The sequence below is a fragment of the Gymnoscopelus microlampas genome (genome assembly GCF_963454915.1).
Source record: "Gymnoscopelus microlampas genome assembly, chromosome: 22".
NCBI lineage: Eukaryota > Metazoa > Chordata > Actinopteri > Myctophiformes > Myctophidae > Gymnoscopelus > Gymnoscopelus microlampas.
The window spans coordinates 4,171,743-4,190,019 of record NC_139959.1 but is presented as its reverse complement, the minus strand read 5'-3'; the positions used below and the strand labels follow the sequence as shown (position 1 = coordinate 4,190,019).

At 42.1% G+C, this 18,277-nt stretch overlaps 1 protein-coding gene across 1 annotated transcript in view; it reads left to right on the top strand.

Moving 5' to 3' along the window:
- Positions 1 to 8,891: 8,891 nt before the first annotated feature.
- The window catches only part of LOC311039364 (ribosomal protein S6 kinase alpha-3), a 53,546-nt gene continuing 44,160 nt past the window's right edge, over positions 8,892 to 18,277 (top strand). Inside the window, exon 1 of the mRNA XM_084049191.1 lies at positions 8,892 to 8,944. Coding sequence (XP_083905317.1) covers positions 8,933 to 8,944 — 12 coding nt within the window. The 5' untranslated portion in view covers positions 8,892 to 8,932. The remainder of the gene's footprint in view (positions 8,945 to 18,277) is intronic.

Genomic DNA, 18,277 nt, shown 5'->3' with positions numbered 1-18,277 from the left:
GTTTCGAGCAAAAAGTTAGAATATGGAGATAAGAGTTTTCTGCCTGACAGCAACGTTATATTGTACAGGGCAGATATGAAAAAAAAAATTGCACAGGTCAGATATGACTCATTTGAATTTTAAACTTAAATATACAAAGAAATTGCTGACATATTTAATCATTTTATACTTTCCCCCAAAATGAAAAAAAGTGTGTAAATAGCTCGTGACACTAAGCTTCTGTTATCTGTTATCTTCTGTCATCTGCTATTTCTGCTATTTTTGGAAAATGTATGAAATGTTTTCAACATGGAAACGATTATGACGATTATACGAATGTATTGCGTTTATCTCAAATGCGATTAGGCGATTATGTAATAATTGTGACAGGCCTATACAGACACATGTTATCTGTATTAAGGCCTATACAGATAACATGTGTGTAGTAGGTGCAGGTGTGCACATGATGTTTAGAACATGGTGTATACATAACATGCAGCCGTGAGGGCCTGAGGCGAGGTTAAAGAAAGTAGCAGCAGTACAGTAGCTACCGTGCAGGTTCTTAACCAGTTAAACCCTAGCATCCGTATTGTGTGGAAAGCTTTCGCAGGAAAATAGCAGGTCGACAAGCTCACAAGCTATTTTCAGTGAAAGCTTTCCCCACAATAACAGAAAACAGAAAAGACACTAGTATGGAGCTTTGAGGGACTCCGGTCAACCATATGGGGTTTGAGTGGTTACGGTGCAGTTCAATAGACCAGTTCATGCAACAAGGGATGGTGCCTACTGCTATAACCAACATGTTCACATACATTAGGTGTAGGAGTGTAATCCACAGGAAGCTAATCCAGCCTTTAGGAAGACTAGACAGACAGTATTCCAGTGGGACAGGCTAGCCTGGCTGGCTGCAATGTTGTGAAGTCACTGTTTGCATTGAGACTTCTTTGGTAGTCGTTAACAGGAAGAGTGGGTATTAACCCATGTAGACCGGGAACGCATCTGTGTCATTTTAGATTTATTTGGCTATTCAAAAATAGCGGATATACAAGCTCATAGCGCTATGAGCTTGTAGATCTGCTATTTTTGAAAGATCTCGAACATTTGGGAAAATCTTTTAAAGTGAACATTTTGTAAAAATATTTTGTTCCAGGGACCTCCAGAAGCAAAGATTTGAGTTACACATGTTTGCTTTAAAATGTATATACTGTATATTCAAAGATTTGCACTAATGTTCAAGATTTTTCAAAAATAACCGAAGAAATCTAACATGACAGAGGTGCTTTCCCGGTCTTGATGGCAGTGGGTGCCTCGATGTAAAATTGTCTATTTGGTCCAAAATGTTAAAAAAGTATATATTTGAAAAATGGTCTTAAGTAATGTAAAGTATACATGATTAGAACGTGCTTGAACATTTGACAAGAAAGGTCTAATATTTCTACAATTGAAGGGTAAATGTAGGTCTGATAATGTTGTACCGTGCATGTATACTTTACATTACTTAACCCATTCAATCCGGGAACGATTCTGTCATTTTAGATTTATTTGGCTATTCAAAAATAGCAGATCTACAAGCGTGCCGCACTATGAGCTTGTAAATCTGCTATTTTTGAAAAATCGTAAAAATATATACCGGTATTCTACAAATGTCTTCTAAATCTTAACCGTTTAAAAAAAACAACCTATGTTGCTATATCAGTGGTTCTCAAACGTTTTCATGACAAGGACCCCCAAAATGATATGTATTTGGCCGCGGACCCCCATGTCAAAATATTTTGTTCCAGGGACCCCCCCAGAAGCAAAGATTTGAGTTAAAAATGTGGGTACGTTCGGATATGCGCACCGGGAGCGCACTCACGTATTGGTTTGTATTGGACCAGTGCGTTCAGTGCCTTATATCCGAAACGCGCCCATTATGTACTGATGTATGTTTATGAATAATTACCTCATTAAATGGGGAAAAAATCTTAAAAACCCAATAAAAAGATACAAAAGAAGAGATTATATACAGTGCAGGACACATGACGTGACCAGGAGATATGAGACAGAATGAGTTGTAATAGAACATGCATCTGGTATCATTGTGCGCAGACGTCAGTCTTATCTGATAAATTGGTTGATGGTCATGGTATCAAGGGTATTAGTATGTGCTTTTACACAGATAATAGTGATTCAACACATGTGCTGTGTACTGGGTTAAGCAGGTTAAATGTCAGCCCTATAATCATAATCATAACAAGTGTAGCAATATTTGTGTGTGTGTGTGTGTGTGTGTGTGTGTGTGTGTGTGTGTGTGTGTGTGTGTGTGTGTGTGTGTGTGTGTGTGTGTGTGTGTGTGTGTGTGTGTGTGTGTGTGTGTGTGTGTGTGTGTGTGTGTGTGTGTGTGTGTGTGTGAGAGATGCATGCAATGCATGCACTCGGTGCAGTCAGCGCCTTTTTGCTCTGCGAGCGTTTAGTCGTGAGAGAGGTAGTCCTGTCGGTTTTTCTAGGCCACCACAGGAGAACAAATAAAGCCACACACTGAACAAACTCAGTAGTAAAGTTGTGCATGTGAAACGACATAAAGAGAATAATGCATCTGGATTGGATACACGCCTGGAGCTAAATGTTCAATATGCACAGACATACAGTACAGTACACACACAGTATGAAGGGCTAAAAGGGTTGCAACTACAGCGGTTAATGGTGGATGGTGGATTAGTGTTGAATAGCATGGGGATGTGACTGTGAAATCTATAGAGGTAAATAGGCGGATACTCCCTAGGGCCTTAGAGGCTGAGAGAGAGAGAGAGAGAGAGAGTGACTGAGTTCCTACATTTCCCAAATAAGCAGATCTAGTAGATCTACAAGGAAGCTTGTAGATCGGCTATTTCTACTATTTTTAATCCATTTCAAAGAATAAAATGATTAAATATAGCCATAAAACATTATTTATTTTGGTTATTAGTGCCGGCCATTGTCAGAATTTCTTTGTATATTGAAGTTAAAGCCTAAAAGGCAAACAGAAACATAATTTTGGGTTTATATGTTCCAACGTCCAATGAGAAAAACACAATTAAATCGAGTTACAAATGTTCGCTTAAAATATAAATATATATTCAAAGATTTCCAAAAAATGTTCACTGTCACAGGGCAACCCATTCCCTATTCACCTGTTTCTTGGCTGTGTGTTTTCCACTTCCTGTCGGATTTCATTGGATATCATTAGTCATCTGACCGGTTTCATTGGATTTCATTGGATCAAAAGACAGGAAGTGGAACACAGTGAAAAGCCTAGAGCTGAATTCCATTCCCCAAAACTCGGTCACTTGCTCACTCTCCTCGCTTCCTCCACTCGCGCCTAAGCCCCGCCCCTGCGAGGAGCCGAGGATTATTTGAGAGGACGAGTGGTCGAGCGGTTGCCCTCAAAGGATCGGACTACACTCAGCGCGTCATTTCAAAGCGACGGCAAATTCTGCGATCACTTATGACGTCTCACACAGTTGGACCAGAGCAGCAGAGGCGTGGATGAAAATATACTATGCATAGAATAATATGCAGGTATAGAATAATACAGAATATAAGAATAGACAATTCATCAATGTGGATGGATGGCCACATCGTTATCTTTATAGTTACATTATTGTGCAAAGCCATTTATTCCTGAAATAGTGAGCGCCAGGATGAGCAAACTTACATTTATTGATTTAATCCTGACCTGTCCCTCTTATTGCTCGTACAGTCCCCAGAACCCCAGTACAAAAATGTACTCCATGAAGTGTAGATGCGTGGCAAAAAGGAAACGTCGCAGCCAAGGGGCGCGCAGAACGGTGGATGCATATTTATAGCAGAAACCGGTTCACATTTAACTATAGTCGTACTCATTCAATTCTGAACCGATTCTTAAAATGTAAAATTCTCTATTTAGCTGTGAAGGGTCTTCTTTCATGTGTATCAGTCATGATTGTTTCACCAACAAACAATATTAAATATCGGCGGGTCCTTCTTCTCCATCGCGCTGTTCGCGCACCTCCCGTTTTATTTTATTTTTCTTCGTCCCAGAAGTTATAAATGTTAACATAATCTTTGTCTCAGTCATTTATAGTAGTCCGTGTACTGCATTGAGGCATGCACGAATAGAAACAGCTTTTGAGACAGAAAGTGTGCACAATATATTACAATGTATAATTGTATTATGCTTTATATCATTCAACAACGCAATAAAGCCAGTGGTGTGTGTGTGTGTGTGTGTGTGTGTGTGTGTGTGTGTGTGTGTGTGTGTGTGTGTGTGTGTGTGTGTGTGTGTGTGTGTGTGTGTGTGTGTGTGTGTGTGTGTGTGTGTGTGTGTGTGTGTGTGTGTGTGTGTGTGTGTGTGTGTGTGTGTGTGTGTGATGCGCAACGAGTGAGCGGCGGCGGCGAGGGGGGGGGGGGTGCGGCCGGTGTTTTGAGAAGCTAACGGCTGCAAGGTTGCAGCCGTTACTACTTGGGTGTTTTGGGCACATGTGGAGGAGGAGGACCATGTAAACGTCACGGGAGAAGGGGAAAAAAACAAAAAAAAAGTGTACACGTGATGCGGAAGTCTGCCGCGGAGGAGCTGTTCAGAGTGGTCGAGGATACACTTGATGTACACTCGCTCAATGCGGAAGTGGAGAGCCTCCTCGCCGACTCCACTCGACTCCACTCGCCTCCTCCAAGACGCACATGAACAATTGGACCGCGACTACTTCCGGTTCGAAGTCGGAGTGACCGAGTGGGAGTGAGCGAGTGGCCGAGATTTTCGGTATTGGAATTTGGCCTAGGAAACAGGTGGATAGACACTCCACAGGGTAAAACTGGACATTACAAGCACACACTGCACAGCTGCTGCTAATAATTGACTGTCATCAAGCTGCCTTGGTGGAGGTGTGTCAGTTCAGCACCCAGTGTTGCAGCCTATGCTGTATTTTCTGTATTGTCTAATGTTATGGTCATTGTTTGTGGATGATTTGATGCCTAGAAATGCATTTCAAGTTTGCTCAGAAAATCTGTAATTGCGTAGTCTAACTCATGGGCCATGGTTTGTTTTGTTTGAGTTGATGAAGATGCCAATTACTAATTGTGGGTGGGTCTTACCTGGTATATAATGGAGGCTGGAATTGTAGGGTGGGGGAGGGGATGTTCAGAGTGAAATGCTCAGTTTACTTGAAGCTGTGAAGGAGACAACACCAGGGGAGAGCTGCCAGGGCCTTGAGTCAAAAGGCATTGCCTGTTTCAGTATCTTTAGTTCTTGGTTTGTTTGTTTTTTCTTAGTTTAGTTATCAAGTGTTTATTTCTTATTTTCTGTTTTTGAAAGTGTGTTTGTGGCCGGTATTTATTATTGAAGTAGTATTATTTGCCTCAGAACTTGACTGTTACACTCCTGCATGGGGCTGATTCCTAGTTTTGGAGGTAAATAAAATAACAAAAAAATATATTCTGGGATTCTTCCTTCCTTGACCATCCGGCCAACTTTACATTCCCGCTTTTTCAAAAAATAGCAGATCTACAAGCTCTATGAGTTTTGATTGATGGAATACTTTATTTAGGAAGACATGGTAACAGTACATGGAAGTACAAATCACAATACAAGGTCCTCTAAACTGGATCGCTCATAAAAGCACTTGGCTTATTTAAAATGAGATCCCCGTGCATTCAAATCATGATGACTTTTAAGACATACAAATATACACTACTATGCAGAACGTCATACAATCAACTTACATCTTACTGGGAGTTGTCACTGACCGAAGAACAGAGGAATGAAGATTTAACCTTCACAAGGATTAGGCTAATTCTTTGTATTCACGGTATGTAGAAGTTACCATTTTTTGTTTACCTTTTCGAAACGAGATCTCAGGATTTAGTGAATGAGTCGGTGTAATAATCAGCCCTCATCTGCATGGATTAGTTGATGGAATTGAGTACAAAGGAACCCCAATGGAAACAAGCCACAGGCTTTCTTGGGTTTTAAAATCCTCTTAGCAGACCTTGTATTGAACTGTACTTTCCTATGCTTTTTTTGCAAACTGCTAATAAATCTATCTAATCAATCAATCAAATTAAAGTTCTCAGTCACCACGACTGATTTCAGTCATTTGGATTCCATAGAAGCCAGTATTTATTTTAACCCATTAAGGCCTGAGGCCGATTCAAAAATGTTTTCTAAATCCTAACAGTTTTTGGAAAAAAATATGAAAAATATTTTTTCACGATTTAACAAAAATAGCAGATCTACAAGCTCTGCGCTATGAGCTTGTATATCTGCTTTTTTTTTTTTTTTTTTTTTAACCATTGTGTTTATTTGGCATTTTCAGCATGTTACTTCACATTTCTTCACATCGTTCTTTTGGTATACTCCCCTGGGGAGAAAACATCCTTTTAACGTGTCATTTTTTTACATTTTCTCCCTCCCCCCCACCACCCCCACCCCTACTACTGGTTAATGTCAGTACAACACTTAACAAAATACAAGACAAAGAACAAAAGCAAAGGAAAACAAACAGGAAAAAGCAGACATATATATATATACACCTACGTACATGTACACCCATACATATATCCATATACATATACACATATATATCCAACCAACAAAAATAGAAATAAAGTGAAAATTGAACACACATCAGCAAATAATGTTTGAAAGGTAATGGATGAGTAGTGATATTTAAATAATAATGAAAATGGTCAAAGTACAGGAAAAATATGAAATACATTTTTTTTTTTTTTTTTTGAACAGCCAAAGAAATCTAAAGTGACACAGATGCGTTCCAGGTCTTTTAAGGAAGCATGTTTGGGCAGCGAAATTATTGCTGATCTAGCTCTCAATGTGTCTATTTTCTGTCATTATTTTAAGATTAGAGCATTTGAAGTGGTCAAACTAGCAATATGTGCAGAGGCCATCTTCCATAAAATCCTATTAAATGGTCTCGGATATTTCAGATAAAAGCAAAGGTTAAAGCCTCAATCTGCGATTTTTTTCCCACCTGGTTGGCAGTATGAAGAACAGCAGGAACAATATTACTATCACATCATAATGTTACATATTCTGTTAATTGCTTAGGAATCAGCATGAGATTTCATTTTCGCTTTAATCCATGCATCTGGTTTCCATATTATCTGCTCTAATGGTAAGTATATTAATGCACAGCTGTTGTCACACAGCGGGGCAGATGAAGTCCTGATTCTGTTAATGTAAATGTCAATGTTTATTTAATGTGACGGTCTAGTCCCCGTGCGCACATAGAAAAGGTCAGAATGGAAACATACAGAGTCTGGATTATTATAAACCTCTTTCTTCACCACGGTTGAGGATTTGATTCTCATGTTGTGAACTGCCTGTGACACACAGTTTGAACGGAAATTATAAATCATAATAATAATTATTATGTATTTTTTCTCTCCCTTATTTTTTCCCCCATTGGTTTAATATTTATAAAACCCATAGAAAATGGTAAAAAAAAAATAGCAGATCGACAAGCTGTCTGTGAGCTTGTACATCTGCTATTTTTGCAACTTCTGCACGACTTCTGTCATATGAGTCAGTTTAAGATTACCAATAGAAATTAATTGACGAAATCAACATAAAAAGATTAACCACTTAAACCCCAGCATCGGTATTGTGGGGAAAGCTTTCGCAGGAAAATAGCAGATCGACAAGCTCACAATGCGACGCAACGCGTAGCATTGTGAGCTTGTCGATTGGATGTCTTCTGCAAAAGCTTTCCCCCACAATAACAGAAAACAGAAAACACACTAGTATTGAGCCCTAAGAGACTCTGGTTACCCATATGAGGTTTAAGTGGATATTATAGAGATATACAAGGTGTCTGCCCAACAGCGACAGTATAATAAGGGAGAGCGACTTGACCTTTTAGTCCTCCCATTAGTTTCAGGCGTGTGATTCTGAGGTTATTACAGTGAAAACATGTCAAGACACGAAGCGAGCGGTGTGATACTGCATGAAAACAGCCTGTTAGCAGGATCACACATGGTATGGTTGTCAAGTTGGCTTCCTGCTGGCAATGTGCTATATCGTCTCTGTCGGGTGGAAACCTCATATGTCCCAAAACTGCTACTTCTCAAGGATTCAAGTTGTTCCGATACCGATGCCAGTATAGGCTCTATGCACAGCAGCCATATTATCACTTTTTTCACAGGTGATTCTAATGAAGGCTCCGTTCCATTTAGTGTAGCACAGTGGTTCTCAGATTTGTCAATTTCCTCGACCACCAGAACTCTGACAGTGTACAAGTGGAACCAAATGGACCCGTAAGGGTCCATTTGGTTCCACTTGTACACTCTCAGAGTTACACACCCGTAAGGGGCCATTTGGAAACCCCTAAGGAACTTAGGAACCAAATTGTAGTCCCACTGGTGTAGCAGAGTATTTTCATGCACAATATCAGCACCCTGACTCTGTTCGACCAGAATGGAACAGAGCCTTCATTAGTATCACTGGTAACACCTGTGAATGTCTTCACAATATGGCTGCTGTGCATAGAGCCTATTGGAAAAGCTGCGGATACTGCCTAAAATGCTGGTCTCGGTATCGCTGAGTATGCTATTCCGATAACGAGTAATTTATCACATGATATTTAATTTACAGTCATATTTTTATTGCTTGAGTTCATGTTGCGCTGACTGTTTTATACTCTTACGGAAGTACTATTTACATTATGATTTCACTAACTTGTAGCTGTACTTTAACATTTATTAATGGAATTTGTATTTATTCCCAGATCAGTGGTTCTCAAACCTTATCATTTATAAGGACCCCCATAACTCTGAGAGTGTACAAATGGAACCAAATGGATTCTTACAGGTCCATTTGGTTCCATTTGACAGCGGCGATATGTTGTTGTTATTATTATGTATGCATTTATGCATGACACTTGTCTCTTGTGCGCTGCAGGATACCCATCATGTCCTGGAGGATTCTGTGGGTGACGATGACTCCATGCACTGCACTGTAAGTGGATGTTTTTCTCTATTTCTCTGTCTGTCTATCTTTCTGTCTATGTGTCACACACTCTCTCTCTCTCTCAACATGTCTTCCTCTCCCCTGCTGTTCCATCCGCTGCTTCCAGACATTGTCTTCGAAAGGCATTTGAACTAGTTTTCTGTTTGGCTTACCTGTCAGTCATTGAGTGAAAGCATTTCGGTTTTAAAACCTCGGATCTCACTCTGTTGACACCGATGGCGGCATGTGTGTGCGCGTGTGCATGCCTGCGTACGTGCCTGCGTGTATGACAGCCGTACAGGGAGTTCCAGCGACCGATGGAGAGAGCCAGAGAGATCATTGCGATCCAATACTATTGATAAGCGAACCCCTGAGGCCATTCGTGTTTTAACACATACTGCATATGCATGTACTGTACAGTATGTGACGTGTGTGTGTGTGGGTGTGGGAGTGGTGTGCTGGCATGTGACTGGCGCTCACTTGCACAATATTGTTTACAGTGTAGAGTATGTACAGTCTATACTGTAGGGTTAGGGTTCTATCCAGGGCTCTATCTAGTTATCTATGATACTTGGCTACATGTTGAAGGATGTGGGTAGATATTCAAGGATTAAAATGAGACTTAAGTTGTGACAGACATGATGCAAGTGCTATGTAGTCTTGGACTATTTTGTTGCTGTCGGGCTGTCTAGATAAATTAATTGATCTCTCAATAAAATTATGAAATGAATGATGGTGCATGAGCTGACCATACAAATGCTTAATTTATTTTCCCCCACAAATCTCCCAAATTCCCAATTTAGTCATTATGCCAATTCCCTGGTTATCCAAAATTTGGTAATCCAGTCACTGCTGACCCCTACTGTTTGGTCTTTGGACTGGTTGGTCATAGCAGGGATGGTATTGAAGCCACACACCAGATTACTTTGTTTAGGACAGTGCTGCTCAAACATTTTTGTGCCTTGGACCCCCAAATTGATGTATATTTGGCAGCTGACCCCCATCTGAAACCCCCAGAAGAGAAGATTTGACTCGCTGTGAATCAACATAATAGTCAACATATAAATGGATAAAGTGGTTAAAATGATTGTGACGTTATGTTAACTCATTTTGCTGGGGACTCCCTGGAACCCCCCAAAAGGACCCCTGGGGTTCCCTGGACCCCACTTTGAGAACCACTGGTTTAGGAACACAGCAATGTGCAATGCTAACTACACATCTAGACAAGTTGTAAGCTTGTACATTATGCTGTCTTCAATATTTGTTGAAAATGTTTGAAACATTCTTTGAACATTTTTGGGTGCCTGGTCGAAAGTGGTTAATATTTCAGCTTTTTCAACGTGTGTGTGTGTGTGTGTGTGTGTGTGTGTGTGTGTGTGTGTGTGTGTGTGTGTGTGTGTGTGTGTGTGTGTGTGTGTGTGTGTGTGTGTGTGTGTGTGTGTGTGTGTGTGTGTGTGTGTGTGTGTGTGTGTGTGTGTGTGTGTGTGTGTGTGTGTGCGTGCGCAATCATCGCTATTATCATAATTAATATTGTCTTGGACAGGGGGAGAGTTGCTTCCCAACCTGGCAACCCGGGGTTAATGGTGGGGTTAAGAGGAGATCTGGCAACTCCATGATTAATGACATCAAAGAGTTGACAGCATGTTGTCTCCACACAATGTAACGTTGTTCTATAGGAGAGCGTACTGTGTGCATGTGTGACAGTGTTTGTGTGCTTTCATAACCATGTCTCTGTCTTCCTGTGTGTGTGTGTGTGTGTGTGGTGGGGGTGGGGGGTAGCTGTGCCTGTGACTATTGATTTTTAAATGCATAGCAGAGGAGATGGCTTATAGATCGGCTGTCTGAGAAGAGCTGAGCAGTCATTATCACTCTCCCCAGAGCCTACCCACACAGTCTCTCTCTCGCTGTCTCTCTCTCTTTCTCTCTCTCTCTCACACACACACACACACACACACACACACACACACACACACACACACACACACACACACACACACACATCGTCCCCAGAGCCTGTCCGCACTCCCTCTCATGTAAATGTTATTCACACTTACACACAGAGAACATGCTTCTGAGCAGCTACAGTTATACGTCAAAAAGGTGTTGTAAGTGTTAATTGTGAGTCTGAATGTATTCTGAAACTGCTAATGAAGGTTAAAGGTGCTAAAGCACGTAGGTGTGCGCCAATGTCGTGCATAAGAAATAGCCAAGCTTCCATGAAATCTAAGAGGTGTACTGATACCATTTCTTCCCTCCCGATACCGATTCCCGGATAACTTGCGTATCGGTCAATACCGAGCACCGATCCCATACCAGTGTGTAATTTAAGACCTGAGGCCGATTCTACAAAATGTGCAGTGTGCGGACTTCCTCTTCTTTCTACGATTCTACAAAATATATTACTATGTCAGTTATTCTCAATCTTTTTCATGTCAAGGACCCCAAAATGATATGTATTTGGCCGCGGACCAACATCTCAAAATATTTAGTTCCAGGGACCCCCAGACGCAAAGATTTGAGTTACAAATGTTTGCTTTAAAAAATATATATTCAAAGATTTGCACAAATTTTCACAATTTCTCAAAAATAGCAGATATACAAGCTCATAGCGCGGCACTCGGTGCCGCGCTATGAGCTTGTAAAATAATGCTTTTAAGGTCAAATCTGAAAAGATGCTTCTCCTGGTCTTAAATGGTTAAAAAGAATCTAGGACAGTGGTTCTCAGAGTGGGGTCCAGCCAGGGACCATCAGGGTTCCTTGAGGGGGGGTTCCAAATGGACCCTTACAGGTCTATATGAAAAAAAAAAAGAAGTACCTTCAACCAGGCAGGTACTAATGGAAAGGCCAGAAAGGTACTAGATGTGGTGTGCCAGTCCGGGACGATTGCAGTGGAAAGACGCCAATGCTATGCGTGTGTTTTTATCCCAGGTTAAACTGGGCTAATGAGGCAGGGCATGCTCTCTGTCACGTTGCTAGACTCTTGCAGTCTGGCGCTGACACACACACACACTCACACTCACACACACACACACTTTCAAACCTGATCCTCTCGTCGAGGCAGAAAATGGTTTCCAAACAGCGTTGGGAACATCACGACTCTCCAAGGAGCAGAGAAACATCTGCTACCATCTGCCTGCCTGCTTCTTCCACTGGACATGAGAACACACACCATGTACCGTGTGTGTGTGTGTGTGTGTGTGTGTGTGTGTGTGTGTGTGTGTGTGTGTGTGTGTGTGTGTGTGTATTGCACTATGTGTGTGCACTTTAGAGCACAGAGGAGTAAGAGAGTATCATGTTTGGGCGAAGGATGAGGTCACTCGTACATCGTGGCAGAGATTCATCCTGACCCCTGACTCTTGTCTGCTCACGCACGCATGTGTGCGCGCACACACACACACACACAGACACACACACACACACACACACACAGGAAGATATAGAGGAAGTGCGTAATGCGCATGGACACACATTCTTGGAGAGAATGTTTTTGTACAGTCTCTCACATGCGCTGTGTGCATACACATGCACACGACGCGCACAGGGGAAAAAAACTGCACAAAAACATTCACCCTTGTGTACACAGAGTCAGAGAGAGAGAGAAAAAAAAGAGCAAGCACACACAAATAGCACACCGTTGCACTCTTCACTCCTGTTTCATTAAAGGGCCACGGTACACCCAGTCCCTACATAAACATCTAGGCGTGGGACAATAGGAACATTTCATGTCACCATTATCCTAATCTCTCAAGACAGATTCTGCAGAATCTGTAGCACCACTGCCCTAAACCTTTGATGTTGTTGTTAGTTGGAATAAACACAGAAGCACCCGGGCGGAAGTGGACTAAGAAAGGGGAGGAGCCATACCGAGTTACTGTTTCTACACAAAAAAAGGAGGTGGTGCCCCCAGAGGCAAAAACAAACCTTTTTTTTACCGAATGGGTTCCCAGATTGCCATTATCCCGGCCAAAATCATTATGATTCACAGTGGTGCGGCCTAGCTCAAAAAATGTAAAGGAAAAAACAACGCGTCACTTTGTGACTCGTTGTGAGCTGGTATAGATCGACTATTTCCGCTATTTCTTTTTTTTTGTATAAAATGATTAAATGTGTCAGTAATTTCTTTGTATATTTAAGTTATTTGTCATATCTGCCCTGTGGCAATTTTTGTTTACGAAGCCTATAAACCAAACGGAAATTAAAATTGTGTTCATTATGTTCCAATGTTCCAGTGCCAAAAACGCAATGAAAAACGTTAATCGCAATTATTTGAGTGACAGTTAATCGGCAAGTTAAATTTGTAGTCGTGACAGCCCTACATGCACGACTCTGCACATCTCTCAGTGACGATGGACATACACTTGACTTATTTCCTCCCCTGAATTGCCTCGGTCTGCCAGACTCTAATTGCCCTATGATTGGTCCAAGTGATGTGCAGTTTCTGTCTGTCTGCGTCAGTGCATTTTGATAAGGCAGTTAAGGCACTCACCCAGTGTTGCCAGGTCTGCTTATTATAAGTGACTTTGGGCTTGTTTTTCTGTAAAGCTCTCAACGCGTCGCGATGCAACGCGTTGTGAGCTTGTAGACCGGCTATTTTCAAATAGCCAATGCATATAGGTTTAAAGTGCTCATGTTGCCTAGTAGTCGCTTCTTTTTGGCTTGTTTTTGTTGACCCGGTTGCTTATTTCTCTCGCAGAATCTGGCAACATGGCACCGAAACATCAACCCCTCCTGTCTGATGGCCATTGCTAGTGTGCGCCCATTACCGCCCACGCTAGCCTCCACCGTGGCTTTCACTCCCGGGCTCAAACCGGTGATTTACCGAACAACGGCCAAATTGCTGCCTTTTTATAGGCTGCCATTTCATCGCGCCCGGGATATTGAATGATCCCACAAGCTATGGCGGGCCCCATGAGCGTGAGGCTGGGTGTTTCGGGGGGTCGGCGATGCGCCATCTGGGATGTGGGTTTGAATCCCCCCGCGAGAGGTGCAATCATCGGCTTGTCACTTGTGTAAACGCCCCCATAATAATGCATTTCTGTCCGGGGGACATTAAACCGCCTTCGCCGGGGCTTGCAGAGAAGCCGTAATGCGTCTCATTTGACAGAGCACCATCACCACTTGTCTTGCACTGTGCCCAACACAACCCTTTTTACATTTGCAGGAGACCAGTTCATAGCTGTATACTGGCCTGCATCTGGTAGGCATGTCCAGAAGGGTTCATAGTACCCCTCCCTCAGAAGGGTTTGACCAGCACCAGCGTACACGGTGAAGGTAGTTCTGGTGTGGACACCAGCACCCGACCCCACACGTGGCCTCCTAGGTAGGTACACTGCTCATCTAGGGCAGCCTTTGTCACCTTTAAGGCTATAAAACATTCATTCATTCATATAAACCTTCATTCTTCGTTCTTTTCTTTTTTGTGGTGTACCAACTGCCTGGTTAGTTGGCACAGGCACACTTGTGCTTACCCCAGTGGATTGAAGTGCAAAAAAATGTCAGCATGTTCACCTTTTTCTGGCTCATAGAGGTTTGAGAATGTGCCCACTGGCACCAAACAAAACACTCTTTCAGAAGGAACACTAGTTGCGGTTGTGAGGAAATTGACACTCATTTGAGGATATTCGTAATTATTATGGGAAATTAACCTAAAGTGTTTTTTTTATCGTAATAAATCTTATTGTTCCATTCCTACTTTTAATCCTCTGCTCCACTGGGTGAGTCAGTGTGGGAGAATTTGGCAGAAATAGGCCACCGATGAATTTCCTCACTGATGGTTTGAAGAAATATTTCCCCAAACAAAATGTCATACAATAATCGTCAGGAACACACAGGGTAACGCAGTTAAAAACCACATGAAGTGTCCCTTTTCTGGGCTTATCATGATAGGTGAACATTTTGGTGAAAATAAAATGGCAGATATGCTCTTGTCGGCGTCGAGATTTGTGTGTAGAGAGGGGGGGAAAAGGAGGGGGCCTAATATAGAGCCCTGGGGGACCCCGGCCAACAAAGTATGTAGGGCTTTTAACCCATTAAAACCGGGAAAGCATCTGTTTTAGATTTTAGCAAAAGTAGTTGATATAGCATCACAATCATTTGAACAACTTCATCCATTTTATACCGTGGCTATTCAAAAATAGCAGATATACAAGCTCATAACCCATCACTTTGTGCCGCGATATGAGCTTGTAGATCTGCTATTTTTGAAAGATCAAGAAAATTTGTTGCAAACATTAGCTCAAATCTTTGCTTCTGGGGATCCCTGAAGCTAAATATTTTGAGATGGGGGTCCGCAGCCAAATACATATAATTGTGGGGTTCCTTGACATGAAAAAGTTTGAGCACCACTGATATAACAACACACGTTTTCCAGAAAACTGTTAGGATTTAGAAAGACGTTGTCAGAATCAACCTCAGGTCTTGACTTAATGCGAGACGGTGGTTAAAATAACAGTAGGACAAGTATGAGGCAACTGTACATCCTCACAGCCATGGGTTACAGAAATGAGTCATTGTGCATCTTTCTGTGACCAAAGAGACGTAGTTTGGCCGTTGGTAACCACACTTGCAACACTTCCTTGTTTATTTGTCTGTGCTGTAATTGTGGCTGCAGTTGAATGTTTTATAGACAGGCTTCTTGTTTACAAACATTACTGGGTGAGTCTGCATTCAGGCGGCAAAAACTACTTTGCACACATATTCCCAGTTAGGCCAAGGAAGAACCTCCACCCCAAATTCTTGAAATTGTCCAACTCCGGCCATGTGCCAATACTAGATTTTCCACCATTTTTGCATTTTCTTCAAAACACACTCTTTGCTACTACAGATTTTGTCCAAAACTCTCACAAATCAGTCCACATTATCTTTCAGATTCCATTCCAATTGGCCTTTTCGCAGGTCCTGGCAGTAGGCAACCCGGCCTGGTGGATACCTGTGCTCAGAGGAGCTCACTTTTCTAGTGATAGGTTTGATGTTGTCTGAACAGTGCAGAGGGCCACTATGTGTTAGGTTTGATGTTGTCTGAACAGTGCAGAGGGCCACTATGTGTTCGGTTTGATTTTGTCTGAACAGTGCAGAGGGCCACTATGTGTTTGGTTTGATGTTGTCTGATGGACAGTTCAGAAACCAGCCTAACCATTTACAATTAGGCATTTAGCTGACGCTCTTAATCCAGAGCGATTTACAGATACCAATGACATAATCGATGGGGATTCCTAGCTAATAGAAATGACAAACTTTCTCCCCCTGGAAAGTTAGCATGCTGTTGGCTTTGTTTTGTTTGTTTTGAATAAGCAAACCTGCCTGCCTACGGATGATGTAACTGGTAGGCAGATTCCTGAGATGGGTATCACAGTGAGGAGGACCAATATGAAGTGAATGAATTTGTGTGTTCTATATCGACTCTGTCGGGTGGAAACCTCATATGTCCAAAACTGTTACTTATTTTTCAGGATACAAATTCAAAAACGGCAAAAGTAGCAGTTCAACATGCGCGAAACACAGCGCTAGTTTTGTTACTTTTGTGTGACGCTGTAGTATGATCAAGTATAAGGCATTAATTTATGAAAAAACACAGTTAGAATGTGGAGATAAGTGTTTTCTGCCCGACAACAACGATATTAGTTATTATTTGTGTGTATGTCTGAGCTGTGAAAGTTGAATGTGTCTCAGTCAGAGTATCATTGCAGCGCCCTCTTTTGCCCACATAGACAGACTGCAACATGTAATACACATGCATTGTGTGTGTGTGTGTGTGTGTGTGTGTGTGTGTGTGTGTGTGTGTGTGTGTGTGTGTGTGTGTGTGTGTGTGTGTGTGTGTGTGTGTGTGTGTGTGTGTGTGTGTGTGTGTGTGTGTGTGTGTGTGTGTGTGTGTGTGTGTGTGTGTGTGTGTGTGTGCGCGCGTGTGCTGCGCTGCACTGGCTGGCAGATGGTATTTAATCTTGTACGGCCATCTGGACTGACTTTCTCCGGTGTCTTTAAACCGCCCACACACACACATACCAGTCCACCCTCTGTTATTCAGAGCACTCAGGTGTGTGTGAGTGTGTGGGAAAGTGCAGTAGAGTACTAGACGATACATTCCTGGCTAATTACTCATCCACTTTGATCTGATATGATTTTATTTCTGTTGTCATGCTTTTTAAAACAGTCTTAATCTCTGCACTGGAACACAAAAAAAGACTTGAAGACTATTACACATGTAATAGGTTGTACAGCAGCCTTATTGGAAAGAAATTGGGCCTTTCCCTTACTTCCTTCACAGGTGTTACCACTTAAACCAATTAAGGCTCGGTTTCATTTAGTGTAGCACAGTGGTTCTCAAACTTTTACATTTCAAGGACCCCCATAACTCTGAGAGTTTCAGACCTGTAAGTGTCCTTTTGGAACCCCTTCAAGGAACCCTGAGGGTCCCTGGAGAACCACTGGCTTAGATTTGTTTAAATGACACACTGGTGTCGGATCGGTATTGACCGATACGCAAGTTATGGGGATCGGAATCGGTAAAATTGGTAAAATCGGAATCTGTACATCTCTAGTAAACGCAGTGGTTGCTCCAGACAAATTTTGCAGAGGGGGGAGGGGGGCGGCATTTGGAACCACCCTCAAGGAACCATGAGCCACATTGGCTGCGGTTACATGGACAGGTATATTCCACTTATATTCGGAATGACTGCTCATTAAAAATGCTCATGTAAACACCTCAATAGAAATAGAATATTCCATTCCGGTCTGATCTGAAGCTGAGGAGCGCTCGCTCCTGCGGGATAAAATGAATGATTAATATTCTATAGCGTCATTTAATAAGCTTATATACTGTAATAGTTAAGCCCAGGCTTGTCCAGGAGAACGGACGCTCCGAGGATCTGAGCCTGTGATCAGTGGTGTGTTCTAGTACTGTGTTACGCTGTATACACCGTATACAGTGCAGATTTTTGGGGAAAAAAGCGTATACAGTCTAATAACCATTTCATCCATCCAGCCTATTAAACAAATGTAAACCCTTCTTCAGGACAGCCTACTGATCATTCCTTCAAAGTTTCAAGGTCAAGTTTTCTGGCTAAAAAACACACAAACACACAGGATCGACTACGATACCCTGCGTATATTTATGTTTGTAAGGCAAAGTGTGTGACAGAATGTGTGCAGGTCATTGTTTGTGGTTACATGTGTACTGTCCATACGTGTGTGTGTTTGTGTGTATGTGTGTGCGCGCGCAACTCCGCATGTGGCTGTGCACATGCGTGGGATCAGGAAGTTTTTGTGTGTGGGCCCTAACCACATCTGCACTCTACCCTGGATGTTTAGAATGCATATTGATGGAGAGATAGAAAGAGAGCGAGAGAG